Here is a 23,940-nt window from a genome sequence, read left to right as displayed (position 1 = left end):
TCAAATGTCAGAATCAAATGTTTAAATGTGTTAGTGTGCATTGTTTCCAACACGTATTTGGTACCCGTAGACAAGGCTGGGAACCCATGATAGCATATCATTTTACTGTGTCTCAGTTGTGTTCCCTTTTTGTCCATTTCAATCAGTATGTATCTGTTATGGATACCTCCAACAAGAAATCGCTTAACTTCTCAAACGTTACTTTACACATATAATTTGTTTAAAAAATTCTACTATTCACATATGGTAAAACAGCGGCAGAGCAAACTATCAAGTGCATACAGTGAAATGTTCAAATGTTTACTGTCAACAAAGTAACAATGCCGATCTACAGAAGCCTAATGATACAGATGCAATGCGTTAGCTTATTACAGAAAATGACCGCCTCCGTGGTCTAGTGGTAGAGTGTCCGCCCGGAGAGCGGAAGGTCCGGGGTTCGATCCCCGACCGCGTCATACCAAAAGATGTTAAAAGATGGTACTTGTTACCCTGTCTGGCGCTCGGCATTAAGGGGCTAAAACAAGTGGGGTATTCATGTTAAACTGCGGCATGGTATCTCAGTGAGCTAGCACTATAAATCGGCATCAGTCCGGACTAGTACAAGCAGCCACACAAACACATACACGTAAATGCACGTCGCTATATAAGTGCAATAATCTTGGACGCGACGTTAAACCCCATTTCACCTCACCTATTTCTGAAAGTGCTGCTTAAAGCAAGACAATATAAAGGTATGTTTACAACAGTGTCGGATAGACAACTATCCTCGTGCTCAAACAAGGACTTTATAAATTGAAACGGCCCCTTCACTCCCAATTATTACCTCAGGGAAGCGCCTGAGTTCCACCTGCTTCCATTTCCCTTGGGATTCCAAGGTCTTCATGTTTTCTCTAAATATCACGGCTTTGACATCACCATCATCAGTGAACATGTTGTAGAAAGTCGAATTGATGATGTAACCACCTGGAAAGCAAACGGGAAAGGACATGCTGTCCATCATGTACTGGATACTTGGAAACATCAGCTCCCCTGATCATTTTCAGACCATAACGAAATACTGTCAAGTGATTTAAAAGGTTTGATTTTGTATCAAGTGAGTATTTAGTGTTTGTTTGTTTGTTGTTTGTTGCTGCGCTCAATACTCCAGCTATAATAATAGAGTATGGAGCAACGAAATTGTCATCATGAGCATAGAGCTACTCAATTGTGATGCAATGTCATGCATCATCCAAGTCAGCGAGCCTGGCCAAACGATACCGTTAGTCACCTCTAACAACGACAAGCATGGCTTAATAAAGACCTATTCTAACCCGGATCTTCATGGGGAGGGTACTGAGTGAGTGAGTTGAAATGTTTAGTCACATCGGCACCAGCTGAGCCCCATTGTGACAAAAACATTTGCAAACTATATATTACAGTCAAATCATGTCAACAGGGGAAAGCAAAACAACCTTTAATTAACAATAACTAATAAATAAATTCGCTGTAGATCACCAGCAACCGGAGCTAAGATACCATACAATGGATCATGGAGATGTTGTGATGTTTCATGGGGATCATTGTGACCAAAGCATTTGTAAACTATATATTACAGTCAAATCATGTCAACAGAGGACAGCAAACAACCTTTAATTAACAATAACTAATAATAAATTCGCTGTAGATCACCAGCAACCGGAGCTACGATACCATACAATGGACCATGGAGATGTTGTGATGTTTCATGGGGATCATTGTGACCAAAGCATTTGTAAACTATATATTACAGTCAAATCATGTCAACAGAGGACAGCAAACAACCTTTAATTAACAATAACTAATAATAAATTCGCTGTAGATCACCAGCAACCGGAGCTACGATACCATACAATGGACCATGGAGATGTTGTGATGTTTCATGGGGATCATTGTGACCAAAGCATTTGTAAACTATATATTACAGTCAAATCATGTCAACAGAGGACAGCAAACAACCTTTAATTAACAATAACTAATAATAAATTCGCTGTAGATCACCAGCAACCGGAGCTACGATACCATACAATGGATCATGGAAATGTTGTGATGTTTCATGGGGATCATTGTGACCAAAGCATTTGTAAACTATATATTACAGTCAAATGTCAACAGAGGACAGCAAACAACCTTTAATTAACAATAACTAATAATAAATTCGCTGTAGATCACCAGCAACCGGAGCTACGATACCATACAATGGATCATGGAAATGTTGTGATGTTTCATGGGGATCATTGTGACCAAAGCATTTGTAAACTATATATTACAGTCAAATGTCAACAGAGGACAGCAAACAACCTTTAATTAACAATAACTAATAATAAATTCGCTGTAGATCACCAGCAACCGGAGCTACGATACCATACAATGGATCATGGAAATGTTGTGATGTTTCATGGGGATCATTGTGACCAAAGCATTTGTAAACTATATATTACAGTCAAATGTCAACAGAGGACAGCAAACAACCTTTAATTAACAATAACTAATAATAAATTCGCTGTAGATCACCAGCAACCGGAGCTACGATACCATACAATGGATCATGGAAATGTTGTGATGTTTCATGGGGATCATTGTGACCAAAGCATTTGTAAACTATATATTACAGTCAAATGTCAACAGAGGACAGCAAACAACCTTTAATTAACAATAACTAATAATAAATTCGCTGTAGATCACCAGCAACCGGAGCTACGATACCATACAATGGATCATGGAAATGTTGTGATGTTTCATGGGGATCATTGTGACCAAAGCATTTGTAAACTATATATTACAGTCAAATGTCAACAGAGGACAGCAAACAACCTTTAATTAACAATAACTAATAATAAATTCGCTGTAGATCACCAGCAACCGGAGCTACGATACCATACAATGGATCATGGAAATGTTGTGATGTTTCATGGGGATCATTGTGACCAAAGCATTTGTAAACTATATATTACAGTCAAATGTCAACAGAGGACAGCAAACAACCTTTAATTAACAATAACTAATAATAAATTCGCTGTAGATCACCAGCAACCGGAGCTACGATACCATACAATGGATCATGGAAATGTTGTGATGTTTCATGGGGATCATTGTGACCAAAGCATTTGTAAACTATATATTACAGTCAAATGTCAACAGAGGACAGCAAACAACCTTTAATTAACAATAACTAATAATAAATTCGCTGTAGATCACCAGCAACCGGAGCTACGATACCATACAATGGATCATGGAAATGTTGTGATGTTTCATGGGAATCATTGTCGCATACCTACCTGGTTTGACAATGCGGATGAGCTCCTTCATTGCCTTTAAAGGCATTTTTTTCAAAACCATTGCGCTCAAACCCGATATTGTCACCGCATCATATGTATCTGAAACACATATAAATAGTGGGGTGAAATACTCAACAAATAACCTAACACGATTCACATTGAACCTGGCTCGGCCACGTCCAATTGAAAATGAAAGAAACAGTGTTACATTTCACTGTTCGAAGTGAAAAGGGACATATCTTATAGACTGACAAACGTACAGAATGATTAATTTGTTTAGGCTGACATACACGACCATGTGGGTTTTGATTCAGGAGATAAACCTACTCTGTTTTGAAATTTGATGAAGTCCCACTGTGGAGTAGATACCTCTTACAGTAAACTACGGTTATAACGAACTCAAAGGGGCTACTAATTTTAGTTCGTTATAACCGTAGTTCGTTATAAGCATATGTACAGCACAGATACAGCAGTGACCGGGACAAAAAAATACGTGCGTCATATCCGTCAGTTCCTTATAAGCGTGTTCGTTATAAACGTAGTTTACTGTATTTGAATTTGAACCGAGGTATCTACTCTCCAGCGGGACTACATCAACCTTCAAAACAGATTAGGTTTATCTCCATACTGCCATGACCGCAACAACGCTTTGAAAACGGTGCTCTCTTGCCACGCGTAACAACACAGGGTACACAGGTACGCAATCTTAGTACAGGTAGTTATGTAACAAATATTACTGAAGTTAAACATCAAAATACCCATAGTCTTGATCAGTTCAAAATAAATGTTCAAAACACATAGTTTTTCAAAAAGAAGTTGACAAATAACCCTCCAAACTTAGTCCAAAGATACAGTAAACTACGGTTATAACGAACTTAAAGGGACTGCTAATTTTAGTTCGTAATAACCCTAGTTCGTTATAAGCATATATACAGCAGAACTACAGCAAATAGTCGGGACAAAAAAGTAAGTTCGTTATATCCGTCAGTTCGTTATAAGCGTGTTCGTTATAACCGTAGTTTACTGTAGATGTTTAATTTAACAGCAGCATGGTGTGCACTGTTTGGACAACTGCGAGAGAAGCCATTTCTTGGAAATCGAACATGACATTTCCATTGTAGGAGGAACAGGTTTAATATTAAAAATGCTGAACGAATATACTTCTCCATCAAAGTTTACGAATTAACATTCCACTATTTTTTTCATGTGTAAGTGTTATTAGTTGTATGGCAATTACTCCCAGTAAATAATGTAAAAAATCAAAATAAATCCCTCTCCACCCGACCTTGGATGTGGCAGAACTTGACCTAGATCGCGGTTAGTCGTGCCGCACTGTGGATGGCTGACAATGATGTGTTTACATTCTCCGTATTACACGAAGCAAGATGACAACCCTGACCTACATTGTGGTTCAACATTAACGTGTATATTTACTGGGAATGAGCCTGCTGGTAAATTTCCAATGGAACTGCGTATGACAAAACAGCCGCTCTTCAGGCTGCTGTTGACACGAGGAATCTGCATGATTTGACTGGTCAATTTCAAGATTTCACGGATTCAAAGCCAGCGTGTGTATGGTTGTCTTAATTCTGCGTGTTCTGAAATTAATTCCATCAAGTTTTCCGTAGCAAAAATGAAACCTCGTTTTAACCAATCAAAATTAAGCATTCTTCAATGTCATTGTAGAATGAAGTATCAACTTTTCGATGAATATTCTTCCATGAATATGAAAATACTGAATTGTATTTCATAATCACAAATACCACTGTTGCTTTTTGAAAACTATCACATCCTCCCTCATTGTATGCAGGCATTTTGAAATAATGATATACACAATAATAAGATACAGAAGGCAGAGTAAGGATAAGAATGTATGGATGAACAACTTCTTTATTACAAAAATGAATAAAGAAGTTGTTCATCCATACATTCTTATCCTTACTTAGTACTCCAACTTCTAAATGCCTATCAAAGAAGCTACAGAAGTCAGAGTTGTGGCTAGTACAATATTTTAAGAAGTGATAGGAAGTGATTAACTCGTAGAAAGTGATTGAGAGAGTGTATTCCAAATTTCAGGACAATAGAGAGATTTATACAGGTTAAGTTTATCTCTAAAATGAGAGCACAGCATATTCTTCTTCTTTTTTATGGCAGCAACGTATTTCGACGTGACTGCAATTCTTCAGATGAACCGACATGCAGCTCTAACCTATTACCGTATCATATTATAAACACATTTTCGTTTCAGATGTTTCCATCTTTGGTGAAGCCCACAGGCACAGGACGGTTACCTAGAATCATAAGCAGGGCAAAATTGGGATTTGGACCCCCGTATAATAGATGCCACCAATACCATTTAAGGAACACATATCACGTGATATTTTATCACCAGACATAAAAAAACGTTATTGATTAAATTTGCAAGAAACAAATAAGATAAAACATTTGTAAACTCATACCGGCCATATGGCATCCATTCTAAATATGTGTGTGACAGTGTCGAGTCCTGATGCATAAGGCATGGCCTATAGCCAACAGGAAAACCTTTTTAGGAACATACTATCAACACTGACTGTGCCTCACTGTCACATTCCCACCACGTACCATTTTTAATGTCTATGGTATTTTCTCCTAAAACTTCAATGAAGTATCGACCATACAGTCCTTTCTTCCTTGCCTCATCCAGCATCTTACTCGACGGATCCAGGGCATCCATGTTTCGAAAGCCATGATGATAAAGCTGTAAAAGTCACAAAACATATCACCATAATAAGAGACATTTTCACTTTAATACATTTGAACATTTGAGAATCACAATACAGATATATCTATTCTTTTCCGTGTAGATGAATTCAGCAACCATGGAGTAAATTAAATAGATTTTTGAAATATTTTAAATCAAACGACATATGACTTCTTGCGACTCCGTGCAACAAAGAACAGGGAGCGTCTGGAACCTTCAAAAACCATCAGCACAGAAGGATAATGAAGGCTACAAAGAGATTGATGGTAATAACTTCCCGTTGCAGACTCGTCCTCTATTCTAATTACGTGATATACTCTCTTCACAAAAATATATACTAGAGGACTAGTTGATTAAAGGACAAGAGGACTAGGCATGGATCAACTGCTTGACGTCTGATTGGCTGCTTATGAGGTGGTGGAATCCGGATCCTGTAAATTACGATTTGTGATATTATGCATGACAATAACACTTTGGCCATATGGAGCCTCGAACCAGTAAAAAACCCATTCATTTCCCGATGATAACCACTGGCTTAAAGATCTTTGGTCTAAGAGAAAAAATGGCAGCGTTGGTTCCAGCAATTAGTTTTAACTCCTTTAGAATGATTAAATAGACAACATTAATTGTCTCCTTAACCTACCTTCTGACCCTTGCACATGTTAGGGTGATTATCCACTCATTCAGTTCTTACACAGTTTGGCGTATAGCACACTGATAAATATACTAGCCACATAAAGAAACTGTGCACGGAGAAAATATATTCTGGATTGAAATACAACACAGCAAGAACAAAATGATTCAGACGCTGTAGCAGCTGAATGATCGGACCATAAGAAAATGTCAACGGGACCTGAACAACATCTGTTACGATGACGTCAGAAGATCAAAATGGAGTAGGGGGTCAAACGACAAAGTCACAAAGTCAATAACGGGTATGACCACCATGTGCGTGAATCACAGCAGTGCATCGGCGACGCATGGAGTCCACCAAATGGGCATGGAAGGCCTGGGGAATGGCCTGCCATATCCTCCTCAAATCCTGTGCCAAGTCACGGACGTTATCTGGAGGATGTGGAAGACGACGCAGACGGCGCTCCATTTCATCCCACACATGCTACATTTGGGAGAGATCTGGAGAATTTGCAGGCCATGGCAGTAACATGACATTGTTATGGTGAAGGAAATCCATCGCGACCCTAGCCGTGTGAGGACGAGCGTTGTCCTGTTGAAATGTCAATCCCGGGCCATGACGTTGCAGGAAAGGAATGACCACAGGCCTCAGAATCTGATCTCTGTAGCCAACACCGGTGAGATTGCCCTGAACAACCACCAAAGGGGTTCGGTGCCGTGCTGTTATCCCACCCCAAATCATCACAGAGCCACCTCCAAAACGATTCCTCTCCACAATACAGTTGCGTGGAATACGTTCTCCCAAACGCCGGTAGACACGTTGGCGCCCGTCACTGTGGGAAATATTGAACCTCGATTCATCTGTAAAGACAACATTTCTCCACCATATTCGAGGTTGGCAAACATGATTTCGACACCATCTTAGACGGTTGACTCGATGACGGTGTGTCAGGATGGGACGTATGGCAGGGCGTCGTGGTCGAATCCCGTACTGACGTAAACGATTCCTGACAGTGTTGGGATGGATACGGCGCAGTCCAGGAATTGTCTGGGACGTCGTTACTGCCGTTTGGAACCTGTGTCGGAGATGTGTAACTCGAATCCATCTGTCCTGTCTTGGCGTCGTTACTCGGGGACGTCCTGTACGTGGGTGGTCGGCAACGTCATTTGTGTTCTGATGCTTGTGTCTGCGCCTGAGAAGTTTTGAATTTTTGAATGACCACAGATCATGCTTTCTAAAGTGACAGCGAATTTTGAGTTGCACATGCTGTGTACAGCTGCACAGGATGCACGTGCAGTAACACATTGCACGTCCATAGGCCCCCATCAATGACGTCATATCGCATGGCACGTGCATGAGCTTTTGAATGTCTCCAATAATTGCTGTGTTCAAACTTCTATTTCATATATGGACGGTGTGCCCTTATATCTATATTTTCTCCGTGCACAGTTTCTTTATGTGGCTAGTATACTATTCAGCTTCTATCTTCTACCTGTTCTTGCTGTTATTACGACTCTAGTTGTGTAAGTGTTGGTTACTGCTTTGTACACTTTGTAGGCTGCTCCTCTACTGTCATGACTATTTACGAGGTTTCTTTATATCCTTCCAGAATACAAAATATCAATAAACATATTGAAGCACATTCTGAATGAGTGATTGAATTAATTGAGGGATGGATGATGTACGCCTCTCCGTGGTGGGCCTAGATTCGGAGGATGTAAGCCCCTGAACTAATCGTACATCAACCAGTGTTAGGACACGAATTGAGTTACTTAGAGTACTGACTAGAAAATGCTATGAATTATCATGAATTAATCCGAAAGGTCATACGATTTAAGCAGTTATATATTTGTCACCTCTTGTTACCTCGACCTTACATGGACGTAAGGTCCTGCCTTAGTGATCACGTATACCAAGTTTTATCAAATTCTAATCATAAATGTTCTTTCTTTACACTGAGTGACCTTGACCTCCAGTGTCATCCAATCATATGACAGGAACATTCCCCTTTATAAATATATATCAGGTATGAAGTCTCTCCTGAGGTCTCTGACATCCGAGCGCATAGTTCAGAAAAACAATTGCGGCCGTGGCGGCGGACCTCGAATTTGACCAGACACATTTAACATCCTCTACTTTAACCATTTCGCAGTTTTCTAAAATTCAACTAGCCCGTGAAGATCCGGGGTAGAATAGGACTTCAGCAACCCATGCTTGCCGTAAAAGGCGACTACGCTTGTCGTAAGAGGCGACTAACGGGATCGGGTGGTCAGGCTCGCTGACATGGTTGATGCATGTAATCGATCCCAATTGCGTGGATCGATGCTCATGATATCAATCACTGGATTGTCTGGTCCAGACTCGATTATTTACAGACCGCCGTCATATAGCTGGAATATTGCTGATTGCGGCGTTAAACAACAAACAAACATAAATCCTCGTTCACATTGCTAAGTCATGTCCGTCAGTTGCAGTTGGTACAGAGTATTGTTTATGTGAGACCCACGTCATAGACAACGAAAACGTTCTCTGTTGAAAGTGACCGAGGTTATCTAGTTAACAGAACCGTTTTAATTTATACTGGTTATCAGGAGTTTGCGGCGTTCATCAACAAACAAACCAACCAAATCTAAAATTCAACTACAAAGAAACAAATATGGCCATGGACTATGAAGTTTCACGGCAAATCATACCAGATGAATGTATAGAATATACCAACCTCATCTCCACAAAGGCCTGTTCCTGCAGCCACATCCAGGACATAAACATCTTTTCGTTCGCCAGGAAACAGCTCAGCAGTTGTCTGTGCAGTCTGCATTGGACACTTGAAGTTTATCCCTTTCATAGCCTTTTGCAAAATGAAAAGATTATGAGTGAATTCTTCGTGTTTGTCAATAAACACACTCTTAAATTATGCACAGTAGTCTTTCAATATGGTTTGCAAATTGTTTCAATGATTATGGAGATATCCTTGTAAAACCTTGACAGTGAAGGAGATCAGAAACATCTCGTCATACTTGTGGTCGGAATCGTACAATCGACTGTTTTTGACAGAGATTTCTTGTGAATATGGAAAGGGTTTTGTCATTTTTATTTAGATATCGCCTTGTGGTCACTTACATCATTTGTAAACAGGAGAAAAACCGGAAAAGGAAATTGTTCATGTTTCATGAATATGTTGCAGTTTAGTTCATCAGGTCATGAGGGGCGGTCCGGTAGTCTAGTGGTTAAAGCGTTCGCTTGTCACGCCGAAGACCCGGGTTCGATTCCCGACATGGGTACAATGTGTGAAGCCCATTTGTGGTGTCCCCCGCCGTGATGTTGCTGGAGTATTGCTAAAAGCGGCGTAAAACCTCACTCACTCATTAACCCATCAGGTCATGAAATATCCACTCACTCACTCACTCACTCACTCACTCACTCACTCACTCACTAACCCATCAGGTCATGAAATATCCATGACAAGGTTAAACTAGGATGCTGGATGTTTAAGCACATGGTAGTTATACTTGGTCATAAAGTTTCTGGATATTGGTATTTTATCTGTAGTGTTGACAAAGGAAGTTTTACTATACCAGCGGAAAATAGTAACTGTACTTCATATAAAGTAGTGTAAACTTTATGTTATAGAAAATAACAACATAATTTTCAGTCATTCGTCTGATGAAGGTTTTATCATATTAAATTAATTGACAAAAAATTCCACACATTGTGACTGGAGAGAGAGTGACAGGCCCTATAAGAGGGGTGGTATCACAATTCAATTAACAATGTCAATCGGGTGTGACCAACGTTTGCGTTGATACAGGCGAGCCAGCAGCGGCGCATTGAATACACCAGATGACTGAAAACAGCTTGGAAGATGTTCCAAATCTCAACCAAAGATTCCCACAACTGGGCTGGCGTTACCAACTGGTTCTGATCCTGTCGTAAGTGTCTCTCCATCTCATCCAAGACATGTCCTGTGGGGGGGAGGACTGGAGAAACAGCACTACAGCAATGTTACGCTGCCTCAAAAAGTCTGTTACAACACGTGCAAAAGGGCGGGCATTACCCTCATGTCGTCCCGGTAGTGTAGGCCATTCTAATTGCCATTAACAATGCTAAATTGTGTTCTCCACTGAGTTGTTTGTTGGTTGGTTGGTTTGTTGTTTAACGCCGCACTCACCAATATTCCAGCTATATGACCGCGGTCTGTAAATAATCGAGTCTGGACCAGACAATCTAGTCATTGACATCATGAGCATCGATCCACGCAATTGGGATCAATGACATGCATCAACCAAGTCAGTGAGCCTGACCACCCGATCCCGTCAGTCGCCTCTTAAGACAAGCATAGTCATCTTCCACGGCAAGCATGGGTTGCTGAAGGCCTATTCTACCCCGGATCTTCACGGGTCGATTACCATATACTATCCATGTTGGACAAAGATATCAAATACAACATTATGAATCGTTCAATTTATATGTAAAGTAAATAGAAAATATTATAGCATGTTTATGTGGGCATTTGAAAAGTTGGCATCTTTTTTAAAAATAGACACCAGAAAGGTCTAGTGTAACCCAATAACTTTCTCTGTGATCTTAGTAAATGCAAACTGTGTATATACGTTGTATACAAATCGTTTATACATACATGCATGTCATTTCTTATTGTAGTGATGGGGAACTCAATATAATTCATTCATTTGGAAATCATTACTGTTCTACCAGTGTTCACTGACCGATACCAACCTTTTCATATTGTTGGCTGTTTTGGGAAAACCGTCCAATAATATCTTCTCTGCTGGTTTCCTCGTCCCCAATAAGGTAGTCAACCATAGCCTTGGCTTCCTCTCTCTCTTTCTGTGTCATGCTTTCGTTCAACTTGGATGACGCACTCATAGTTCCTCGAATGTAAATTCTATTCTATTTCAACTGCCGGGCAAAGGAAATTCTACATCAATGTTTGATGGTGACTAGACATTAAACATCAAGACATACTAAGATGGTGATGTATTTTGTACGGTAATCATAATTGTGTTTTGGACCTAAAGTTCGCAGTGTTTAGGTGACTAGTTTCAGCCAAGGTACGTTTTCAAAATGTTTTCGATTTTTTTGTCAAATCCAATTTTTAATTGTATGCTGCCTTTTGCCCGGCGGTTTAGTACATTTATCAACATAATTTTGTTACGCATATACTGTGACTGAACTGCTACAGTGCATTAACATTCACGTAAACATACTACGTTTTTCTATTACAATCAGTAATTATGAAAATATTTACATATATATATATATATTTGTGTCGCCTAATTATCTAGATCCTACAACTATGTGGCAGCCATCCCAAAGTGTCTGTTGGGATAGAAGGTCTGCACAGGACGTTTGGAACTATTTCTTTGTCATTATGTAATGATAGTATTGATAATATAAAAACATTGCGAATTTGACATCTGCGACCTTTCGGCCACATGGGGTTTTCTATAATATTCTCGGACACCTGGATATACTTGGTAACACATTGATAAATTATGGTACAGGCATATTTTATTCGTTTTTGATCAGTTTTCCCATTTCAGAGGGTTTTCTCCTTAACTTCAGTGTTTCGCGCTCACGACTTTCGCAGGTCATGAGTAGGACCCGGGTACCCCCAGTACTAGATCTAACCGGAACTTTGTTTAGTTTTATGACAATAACAAGTAAATGGTTACACTACAAGTCATTAAATGGTCGCATTTCTTTCAGACTATGCACACATTCCTTCTGATTTTATATGTTTGAGTAAATATTGAAGCTTCTGTCAACTTCAGAGTATGCATGATCAGAACGTTTTTGCGAGGGCTCTGGTAAACCAATTACCAATCTGACATTTTGCACCCAACTCTTGAGACCTACAGCTGATACCTGGGTAAGGTAGAAATATTAGCATCTACGGGCATGTTTCTATACAATGGGTGTATATTGTTTTCACAATAGATGGGCCAAGTATATATATGTGTGTTATAATAATGATCTCAGATCTTGTAGAAATTCAGAGTGATTTCTAAAATTAAATTTGAACATGCTACATTGTCAACTTGTTTATGTAGAAGTCTTAGTCTGAAGAACAACTTGCCCATCTTCTCTGAATGAAACCGCCTCCGTGGTCTTGTGGTAGAGCGTCCGCCCGGAGAGCGGAAGGTCCGGGGTTCGATCCCCGACCGCGTCATACCAAAAGACGTTAAAAGATGGCACTTGTTGTTACCCTGTCTGGCGCTCGGCATTAAGGGGCTAAAACAAGGACTGGTCGGCTCGGAGTCAGTATACTGTGTCTGAGTAGGGTATTCATGTTAAACTGCGACATGGTATCTCAGTGAGCTAGCACTATAAATCGGCATCAGTCCGGACTAGTACAAGCAGCCACACATACACACACACACACGTACATGCACGTCGCTATATAAGTGCAATAATCTTGGACGCGACGTTAAACCCCATTTCACCTCACATCTCTGAATGAGAGCCGTTTTGACCAAAATGACAAGTTGGTATGTTTGGGACCGACCGAAAACGATCCAAGGTGGTTAATAAACTACTTGATCCTTCTGTCTTTTTATAATGACTTATCTGATCTATATTTCTATTTTTTGTCTGCAATGACTTAGTTTACAGACAAGATAAGCGAGTTCGAGTATCAAACCCGCACAGTTAATTGAGCATTAGCAATCGTTACACCCACAATCCTAAAATGATGCAAAACGCATGATCGCCGCACAAGTATCATGTCGTGTGCGTGAATGTTAGGGTGACTGATTATCATTGACGGCAATTGTTGGAACACACGAGAAAACACGGTGAACACATTCTTGTTCCCACGATTACCTTTAAAACAAATGCCAAGACTCCCAATAATGTTCGTGACAGAGCCATCGGAAAGTTGCACACAGGCATGCGTACTGCGGTCGTTGCATTACATGTCTGAGGGAGAGTTACAATGCAACTGGAGTAACCACTGATCGTCCGAGAAGTGGACGTGCACGTGTAACAACACCAGCTCAAGACCTCTATATTGGGACGTAACATTTACGCAATCGTTTCCTCTCAGCAACTTTTACTGCACAGACCACCCAAGGAACTTATAACAAGAGAATCAGTGCTCAAACTGTTCGCAATCGGTTGCGACAATATGGTCGGAGAACCAGGAGGCCATACGTTGGGTAAATTCTTACCCAACGTCATCGACGTCAACGTCGCGAGCGGGCTCTTGCACATCTGCGTTGGATGGCAGGGAGTGCTCTGGAGTGACGAATCTTTTTTTCACTCTCCAGATATGACGGTCGACAGCGGGTGTACAGACGGAGGAATGAACGTTATGCTGACGCTTGCGTTCCTGAGAGAGATCGTTTAGCAGGAGCTGCATCTGTAATTGTTTGGGCTGGAATTGCACACGGCCTTGTTCCTATTCGTAAAACCTGAATGCGATGCGCTACAGGGACGAGATCCTTGCTCCTTGCCTGGTGTCCCTTAACTCAACGCCAACATGACGTTTCAGCATGACAATGCTACAAGTAACACTGCATGCATCAGACGGGACTTTACGCAGGCTAACAACGTGGATGTCATGGCGTAGCCAGCCAAAAGTCCGGACATTAATCCAATTGAACATTTGTGGGATTCTTTAGACAGACGTGTAAAACGACGTCAGAATCAGCCGGGAACTTGAAACTGCCTTGTTTGCAGAACGGAAAAAAACATTCCACAAGAAAAATACGGTTTTGATAATGTCACTTTCAGTTGTGATACCACTTCCACAGTAACGTCAGCCTCATCGTTCCACGGATGTTTCAGTGACTGATTTCTGTTAATATCTACTCAAAAGGCAGCGCATGTCATGGAATATGACATCACAGTTTACATCGTCATGACAATGTTATATTATTTTGGTTAAAATAAAGCCCGACGTTTCGTTTTTTGTCAGTATATGTATGGTCGTGTTGGTTCCAAAGACCCGGCTCCCAGGTTAAGAAAACCATCGATATCTATTTCAGAACCATTTACATCTACAATGCAAATAAATGCTTTTTTTCGAAAATAGAGAGAGGTCAAGAAACGTACTTACTATCGTCCAGATTGTAGAGAACAATTGGGACAGAAACTCCGGTTTAAATACAAAATTCCCTATTCGACCAGTCCACTGCAGACGAGGGAAACAGTTTGCAGTTGATTGTGAAAATGGATTCCCTTACTGCCAAATAAAGATCATGTTCACGTAACGTGAATAATTTCTGATAATTGAATATGAGCACAACAAAGTCATTTTCATCAGTCGCTACACTTGAAAAATGTCTGACGGGAAATGTAATCTATCTGTGGTCATGTTCTTGAATGTTGATGCTGTATATCGGTGACCTACCTTCAAATTGCGTTGTGATAAGATTTATGGAACATATTATTTCACACTTCATACGCAGCAATCACAACATCGCGATGGGCTACACCTGAGGTTATGAATGAGATGTTTTGATGCATTGTAAAATGATAAGATGAGGTGAAATGGGGATTAATAGCAATACTATTGCATGTAGATAGCGTTGTGGATGTACGTGGGTGGTTGCGGGGGATGATTGTGCCAGTCCGGGCTAATGCCGCTTTTATAGTGCCAGCGGCCACCACATAACAAGGATTATATACAGACATATGTAATCTGAAGGAGTACCCACTTTGATCTGATGCAGTACTCCCACCTCCATAGCCAACTTTGGTTGTCTCCTTGACCTATTTTCTGACCTTTGCATATGTTGACTTTTCACTCACAATTATGTAAATATAAAACGTTACCGCCAGAGAATAAATGAGTCACCATCATCCGTCGAAACAGATTCCACTGGGCGTTAAAGGCACAATAGCGATGAGATTCATATGAATGGGCAACTGAAAATCAGTGACGACACCGGGTGTTCGCAAAAAGGGTAAGCTATCCTGCTATACCAGTGCACACATTAGCATTATAGCTCACACGTCTGAAAGTCACTTTAGTTTATGTTGTGGACTGCGTGTCCGTCATCCCATATGCACGGAAAAACTTCTCTAAAACCACTGAAACTTCACATTCATGTTCCTGCCAGTGACGAAACCCCAGGGTTTCGATTCCTACTTTCAAATACCATCATGGCAACCATACTAAACAACATGAGCTGAGCAATTCCTCTGCCTTTTTGTTTCCAAAGGGATGCAATTTTGGGAATATTTAGTTTGTAGGACCTTGGACTGTATGTAAATAATAGATTTTGGACCAGACAATATAGTGATTGACATAATGATTATCGATCCACGTAGTTGACATGCCATCGACCAAATCACAGAGTCTTACCACCCGATCTGTTTAGTTTGTACTGGACTCAACACATAGGTTTAGCTCGGGGGTATAATAAAACTGAAATGTGGGGTGGTCTACCCGGTACAAACGTATTTGCAACTGTGCATTACAGCCCGACAGATTATTTTGGGGCAATACATGTCCCAATGGCGTCCAAATCCTCTCCAACAACCTCCATGATTTCACTTAAAGAAAACAGAAGCAGTTCATATTCGCCGCCACTGTTACTGTTAATCCTCTACTGTTAATCCTCCACCTACTATATATACTTAACAACAAAGGTTCCTATGACACCAATATTTTAGTGTATTTTTCAAAATAAAGTTTGGTTTTCAATATTGTAGTACATGTATGGAATCAGGTCACAAAAACGCAACTGCTACAGAAAAGCATGCATTCCATGCAAAAGTTGACTTTTATGCAAGCCCCATGCATTTCACTACCCAAGAATGGGTATAAAAACATGTGCGTTAACGGGATTCCATATGCTTTGTTTAGCATCGTGCTGACAACAACCACTCAGAAAAACAACAAACTTACGCAAATATTCAACATGACGAAATGCCACGCCTGTCCGAAAATGAGCGTCAGCGAGCCATTGGTATGCTTGAAGCAGGATCGAGTCAACGTGATGTTGCAAGACAATTTAACGTCCACAGAAACACCATTTGGTGTTTATGGCAACGTTGGCAACAGACGAATGCAGTCAGAGACCATCCTCGGAGTGGCAAGAAAAGACAACTGGATTCGAACAACTCACCTACGAAATCGATTCAAGCCAGCAACAGTGACTGCAAGAAGCATCCCTGGCCTTCGACGATTATCTTCACAAACCGTACGTCGTCACCTCAGATGTGCAGGGATTGTCGCCAGACGTCCCATTTTGACAGGAAACCACCGTCAAGCACGTCTACAGTGGTGCAGACAACGTCTACGCTGGACGGCCATGTAGTGGGGACAAGTTCTATTCACTGACGAGTCTCGTTTTCACCTCAGCCACAGCGATGGACGGATTCGAGTGTACCGACGTCGAGGTGAACGTTACGTCAATCATTGTGTCATGGAAATAAATTCTATAGCGTTATGGTATGGGGTGGGATTACAGCAAGACAGAGGACCCGTTTGATAGTGGGAAATCTCAATTGACAGCGCTACCGCGACGAGATCATCGGCCCTGTTGTTCTACCGTTTTTGCGTCGTCATGGCACAGGCATTACCTTTCAACATGACAACGCCCGGCCTCATATTGCTCGACTTGTTCAGGATTCTCTTCAACAAAACAACGTGAATGTCATCCCCTGGCCGGCTCGCTCCCCTGATCTCTCACCAATCGAGCACATGTGGGTTGAGATTGATCGGCGCCTTCGACGTCAACCACGTGTTCCACAGACACTCCAGGAACTTCGAAACGTGCTCCAGTAGATATGGACAGATATCCCACAGGACTTGTGCGACGCCTGGTCGATTCCATGTGACGAAGATGTGTTGCTTGCATCGCAACCAGAGGTGGAAACACACGCTATTGATTTGTAAATTGACATTTTGGCATGTTCATGGTTTTTTATGAGATCACGCATTTTCTGAAGTCACTATTGCAAATTAAACCATTTGAACACGTACAGGAGTCTTTTATCTATTGCAAACCGATATTGTTTCAGATTTGGTAAAAAACATAACTTTCCATTAAATCTTATTCAATGTCACAGGAACTTTTGTTGTTCAGTATATATTCTGTACTATGCCCCTCATTCAGTCTTGCTTGACAACGGTATAACGATCTATACCGAAACGTCGCTTTTCACAGTATTAAAGAAGTTGTTATCCATACAATTGCGTCAACCTTGTCATCCTTCAACTTCTAAGTAATGCCTATCAAACAATCTTAGGTACATGTCATCGTGGTAAAAACAAAAAGTCGTACACAAATGAGCTAACGGAATTTGTCATTGCGTTAAAGGAGAGCATTGGCTATACATACATGAAGTGTATCATATACATGATGTTAATATTTTTGCATGGATCATCCTGGATTCCCCTGTTCTAAAAACAATTATATTTTTTAGAGTGTGGGGATATTTTGTTAATTTCAAACAGTGGAAACTGTATTTGATTTTCTTTATTTGTGACTCATATTATCATCCAATTAATTTTACTAGATATCCTCGCGTATCCTATTTTCAAACACTTAATTATTCCTATACGAATATTTATAAATATGTTTATAATATTGAATAATGGGCATTGTCAATAGAAAAGAAATACAAATTACATTAACATTTATGTAATTCTGTTCATTTTTGACTTCATGAGGAATTATCATCGAGTACAATTAGGGATCGTTCAGCAGATGTGTTTATTACGATCAGCTGTTCATCTCATTGGCTTGTAGGAGACAACTATCTGCTGTTATCAGACTTCTAGGTCTTCGACAATGTGTGTTCAGATCGTAATTGAATATGTTCATTGTAATAGGACATGAATAGCGATTATTATAAATGGTTTACTGTGCAAAACTATATTATTTACCTTCGAAAATTATGTTTTATGAAACACGTTGCTTCCGTCAATTTCGCTGTTTGTTTCCATCTGTAGTGTGTACCGTAACGTATCTTGTGAAATGTTGTTGAATTTTCAATTAATTAGTATTGACAGTTCATCATTTGTGCATTATACAATGAATAGTGTTCCTGTCTCACTCTTAATTGGCAACAGTAACACGGCGGTGTGTTTGCCTCAGTAAAGCTTTCAAAAAAGTTTATGGTTGACATCTTGAGGACATTTCATAATTGACACATCAGTGGTAAAAATTCTGTCCGATGCAATTTCTTATTTTGACTTGTACCATATATACCTGTGTTTTTTTCAGGTGAACAACTGACTTGGCTTTGCATGTGTTTGGGACGGGTGCCACCAGTGAGTCAGGATATGTCCACCTTTTCGCGAACACATGGTACCATCACTATTTGATAGTGATTCATAAACACATGCTCATGACATAGCCGGAATCGCACAGTCGACTCTGCTTTGGCGGAGTTTTCTTAAGAATAATGGAAAGGGTTGTGTCGCCTAATGGAACTGATGATTTGAATGTAGCTATAGAGGATCGAATAGTTAAATCATGTAAGTATGACGTACGTGGGTCTTTTTCAAGTGCCATTGTTCACGGCCATGAATAGCTGATATATTGCTGTTGAAACATTAAACATTATGTGGTCGGTAACAAAATGCTCTCCCACAATCCAGTGAAATCCTAAGAAAATGTCCGGTTGTAAGAAAGGAAATATAACTTTACAGGATACAGAAGCTGAATCGAAAGGTTAACACGACTTTATCGTGACCAGAGCAAGGGCCAGTGCTGAAAATACGGGGAAATCATGACACACGACGTGACTGTGCGTAGTGATCACATGAATAATTTCATTAAAGATGCGCTTAAAGCTCAAACAGAAAAATAATGGATGAAATGAACATTATTAAACATGTCATTAAGGCGCTTGACAACAGAACAGGTGAAATGCTAGAGGCGCTTGACTTTAACGTTGAACACATTGAAGAAAATAAAACTGAAATTGAAAAGTTGAAAAGCTAATGATAACTGAAGAAGGGATTTGAACACAAACTACTGGTACAAGAGATGTATTCGCGAAAAAGGCAACTTGCTTATTTACGGTATAGCAGATGAAAAAGATGCGGAGCCGGCAGCTAAAGAGGTTTTCACACTTACTGGGGTCGACGAGACCGCCAACTCCTGTTCGCTAACGTGCATCGATTACTTCGTACAAGCACCGATACGAATAAGTTGAGACCCGATATGCCGAAAGCTGTCGACAAATTTGTTATTGCATCTGATAGGCAAAGGGTGTACGCAGCGGCACTGACAAGTGGTCAAGTGTTGAGATTCATAAAAGTCAGTATCCGTACCTGCCAGTCATCATCAAAAAGCTGAGGGGATAGATGGAAAATCGAGCATTCGAAATCACACAAAGTGCAGACACGAATCTTAGAGAGGGGAGTGTATTTGACTCTGCAGTAACGACGTTTTTCCACAAATGCCTGGACAACTATCGGATTAGAGGACAATATCAGCTGAAGCGATTATTCAGTTCCGAGACAAAGACAAACCAGACGATTAGTCTGTGCCCACATAGTGCTGAAGCACAGGAACTCGATGATAGTGTGTATAACATAATATATTCGAACAGAGAGAAAAATCACACCCCTCTATATACATAGAGACAAGGAGTGACCTATTCAGGATTTCGCACTCGGTGCGAATCATAGCTCATTATCACAAGAAATATGAATGTCACTTATTTCAACCTATTGGAACTTGCTAAACAAACCTCAGGCTGCACAATCGTGTTTATCTGTGGTCACCTTACCTCGTATTTATTTTAAAACAACCATCAAACTTAAGTGAACTCTGGATAATCAATACAAAACAAAAGCTAGAAGAAATTAATAGATTCCTTGCAAATTGGAGAAAAAGAAATCTAACGTTAATAGGGAAGAATACAGTCATAAATACTCTAGCATTGTCAAAACTAGTTCACATATTTTCGCAACTACCAAACTCTCCTGAGGTCTAATCAAAAATATTTTACAATTTTATCTGGAATAATAAAAGTTATAAGATCAGAAGGACCACTTTGACAAGAAAATATGACATTGGAGCCTTTATTGACGCACTAAAACTATTTACACTCAGATTATATTATAAAAGATAACAATGGTAACTCTTGTAATATTCCAATTTTAGATATACTCTCTTTCGGCGCTAATGTTGACAAGCAATCTTATGTTAGAAAACCCTACTGGAAAGATGCATTGAAAGCTTGGAACAACTTTTGTAAAAAAAATATTATTAATATTGATACGATGGAGGACATTTTGTCCTAAATATTATGGCTTACTCGCATATTTAAACATTCTACGTAAAGCAATGGGCTAATTATGGAACTTACTCAATTAAAGATATATTCAATGAAAACAGATTGATGTCATTTGAAGAACTGAAACTAAAATATCCCATAAAAAGTACAATATTAGACTATATATATTTAATTTCCAATATACCAGACTCGTGGAAAACAACAATCAAGAAAACTAGAAAAGTAATTTTACAGACTTTGTATATAAACAGTTGCTTAAGTGATCTGATGAAACCTGTTAAAGGCGCTAGATTCTTTTATGATAAATTAATATCGAATGAAAATAATCTTAAAGCTGCGATAAATGGCAATCTAATTTTCAATGCGATTTATTTGGTAAAAGATATTAACTGTTTATAGATGTAAACTGAAGGATGTAAAACTTTTACATTTTCAGTATTTTTCTACATGGAATTATCTACACAAAGAAGAAACTATTACTAATGAACCTTGTGGACAACATCTTTTGTTATGCTATCAATGAGGACATCAGCCATGTCTTTTGGGAATGTAATTAAACTAAACAAATTTGGAATGATCTCGAACTTTGGCTTAACAATTATCTTTCACCAAAAAATAATTGATAAAATATCTTATTTGGTTCTAACTGCTCTGATACTTTAATAGATCATATACTTTTATTGGGAAAAGGGCATAACTATGTGTGTGGAATCAAAGGAATCAAACCGAATCCGAATCTACTTTAAAACATATATTCAATCGATAAATGTATTGCTTTAAAAAAGGATGACAAAAACAACTTTTGATCACTTTTATTCTCAGCATTTGATACTTACCTCTCTGTTGATACATGCTTTGTTTGAGTCTGATTGTGTGTTGCAACCTTTTTGGTTTGAAATATGACAATGTTTTTTTCCAAACCTTTAAATTTTTAAATCTTATTTTGTGTCTTTCTATGCAATCCGAAATATGTTTTTGACGGGATACTGTATTACTCTGCAACACTGGGAACTATGAAAAAAAAATTTAAGAGTGAATGCATATATTGTGCACAAAATGTATAAGTGTTTTTGGCAAGGTAGTATAAGAGATGACTTGAATCCTTCTCGGTACAATGCAATTGGCATCATGCACCTATTGGTTCCAAAAACCCGTCTCTTAGATTAAGGGAACCATTGATCTTAATTGCTGAACCATTTATATCGGTAATGCAACAAAATGCTATCTTTTTCGTAAATAAAGAAAGGTGAAGAAACGTACTTACTTTTGCCCAAATTGAAGAGCAACTGATGGTTAATGTGAAAGAAACTCCCCTTTTTTTAAATAATCAGTACCCGACCACTCAACTGCAGAAGAGGGAAACATCTTGAAGTTAACTGAAAATGGACTCTACCGAACTTGAACTGCCAAATCAAGATCATGTTCAATGATATGAATAATGTTTGATAATTGAATAAAGGCGTTACGAAGTCATTGTCACGAGTCGCAATACTTGAAAAATAACTGATTGTTGGTAAATATAATTAATTTGTGGTTTTGTAATTGAATGTTGATGCTTTGTACTGGTTACCTTCATTCAATTTGCGTTGTGAATAGATGTATGGAACATATTGTGTCACATTTTATACACAGCAGACACAATATCGGAAAGGCTACGCCTAAGATTATGAATATGATAATTTGATGCATTGTAACATTATAAGGTAAGGTAAAATGGGGATTAATATCGTGTTCAAAATTATCGATAATGTGTTTGTAAAAACAAGCATGACAAATTGTGTGTGAGTACAAGCATAAGGATATCACCAATCGCCATACTTGACACATAATGATGGTTTTCAAGAAAGATAATCAATTTTAGGTTATTCTAGTACATTTTTTACCACAAATTTAGGCTTGTTGTACTGAGGCATGTGTATCCTGAGATTGATTCAACAGCTATACAACATTATCATTCAAGTCATTATTTTGATACTATTAAATCAATTATAAATGTTGGGTGATGGAGTCATTGAGTTAAAATTGTTCGTCACATATATTCACTATTTCGTCGATTGTATGCAAGTTCAGCCGTCAATGTAAAATGACATGATTACCAGTTATATATATATGGCATGCATAAAAATACATTGAATAATTTGGAACTTACATACCATACATACTAATTAGTACTACCATTTTATAAATCCCCGTGGGGACTCGGGGAAGATAAACAAGAATGTGTCCTCAGCACCCCATTGCTGGTCGTAAAAGGCGACCGAAGTAGGCAGCCTGTTTGCCGTGGGCTGCGACCCTGTGACCTCCCTAGTCCAACACCCCACCTTGACCCTAACTTTGCCTAGATGGGCGGTGAATGGGCCCGATTCTATCAATAGGCTGTCATGCTCTGTGCATAAAATATTTCACGCACACTTTTGGTATCTAAAAATAAATGTATTCTAAATGTATATCATATCTATCAATCTATAAACCTTGCTAAGAGCCCTATCCCAAGAAGGCGGTGGCTCATGGGCCAATCTGGTGATGCTGACCTCCGAATTCTGTACTTCTCCAATTGATTGACGTTGGCCGAACAAGCCTGACCTTTAATTTGGTAGACTGATGCTATAACTCTTCGTGTCAAATTTGCGGGAGTATACCACCATTTTATCCTCGGTCTTTGCAGCTTGGAGATCCGGTGCAGTAAAAGACTGTCCTTGTTGACACTCCCCTGCTGTTTGTTACCGCTGCGGTGACAAGCACGAGGCCACTGACTGCAGAAAGGATGTGAAGACTGCAAACACGGATGGGAACCATATGGCTTCTGCAAAATCCTGTCCTGTGTGGAAACGCGAGTCCCAAATCGTTAAAGTCAAAACAGAACAAAATGTCTCGTACCACAACGCTAAGAAGAGGGTTGTAGGTCTTAAAACAAACACTTGGTTTGTTTTATTTGTTAAAAACACACGATATAGGTTAACCATATCTAGACCTAATTAGGATCCGACTTCCAACCTCATCAATTGGTAAACAAACATTTACATTGTGTCGGGCAGGCGTAC

General features: G+C 39.5%; 1 protein-coding gene across 1 annotated transcript; it reads right to left on the bottom strand.

The window, feature by feature from the left end:
- Window positions 1-653: 653 nt before the first annotated feature.
- LOC124141829 (probable 18S rRNA (guanine-N(7))-methyltransferase) lies at window positions 654-11,648 on the bottom strand. Its single transcript, XM_048389697.1, has 5 exons — window positions 11,405-11,648; window positions 9,390-9,518; window positions 5,898-6,033; window positions 3,294-3,392; window positions 654-963 (listed from the first exon to the last, which is right to left on the bottom strand). Exons 1-5 carry the CDS (start codon window positions 11,552-11,554, stop codon window positions 773-775), a joined length of 705 nt encoding a protein of 234 aa, XP_048245654.1. The 5' UTR covers window positions 11,555-11,648; the 3' UTR covers window positions 654-772.
- Window positions 11,649-23,940: the final 12,292 nt, after the last annotated feature.

Source organism: Haliotis rufescens, unplaced genomic scaffold, assembly GCF_023055435.1.
Source record: "Haliotis rufescens isolate VD_foot unplaced genomic scaffold, xgHalRufe1.0.p SCAF_8, whole genome shotgun sequence".
Taxonomy (NCBI): Eukaryota; Metazoa; Mollusca; class Gastropoda; order Lepetellida; family Haliotidae; genus Haliotis; species Haliotis rufescens.
Note: the sequence above shows the minus strand (reverse complement) of the source record. Positions and strands in the feature narration are given on the sequence as shown.

Coding starts and splice junctions, on each gene's coding strand:
- LOC124141829 (XM_048389697.1), bottom strand. CDS start 11,554: ATGAGTGCGTCATCCAAGTTGAACGAAAGCATGACACAGAAAGAGAGA. Junction 9,519..11,404: donor ACAGCCAACAATATGAAAAG/GTTGGTATCGGT, acceptor ATTTTGCAAAAG/GCTATGAAAGGGATAAACTT. Junction 6,034..9,389: donor CAGGCCTTTGTGGAGATGAG/GTTGGTATATTC, acceptor TGACTTTTACAG/CTTTATCATCATGGCTTTCG.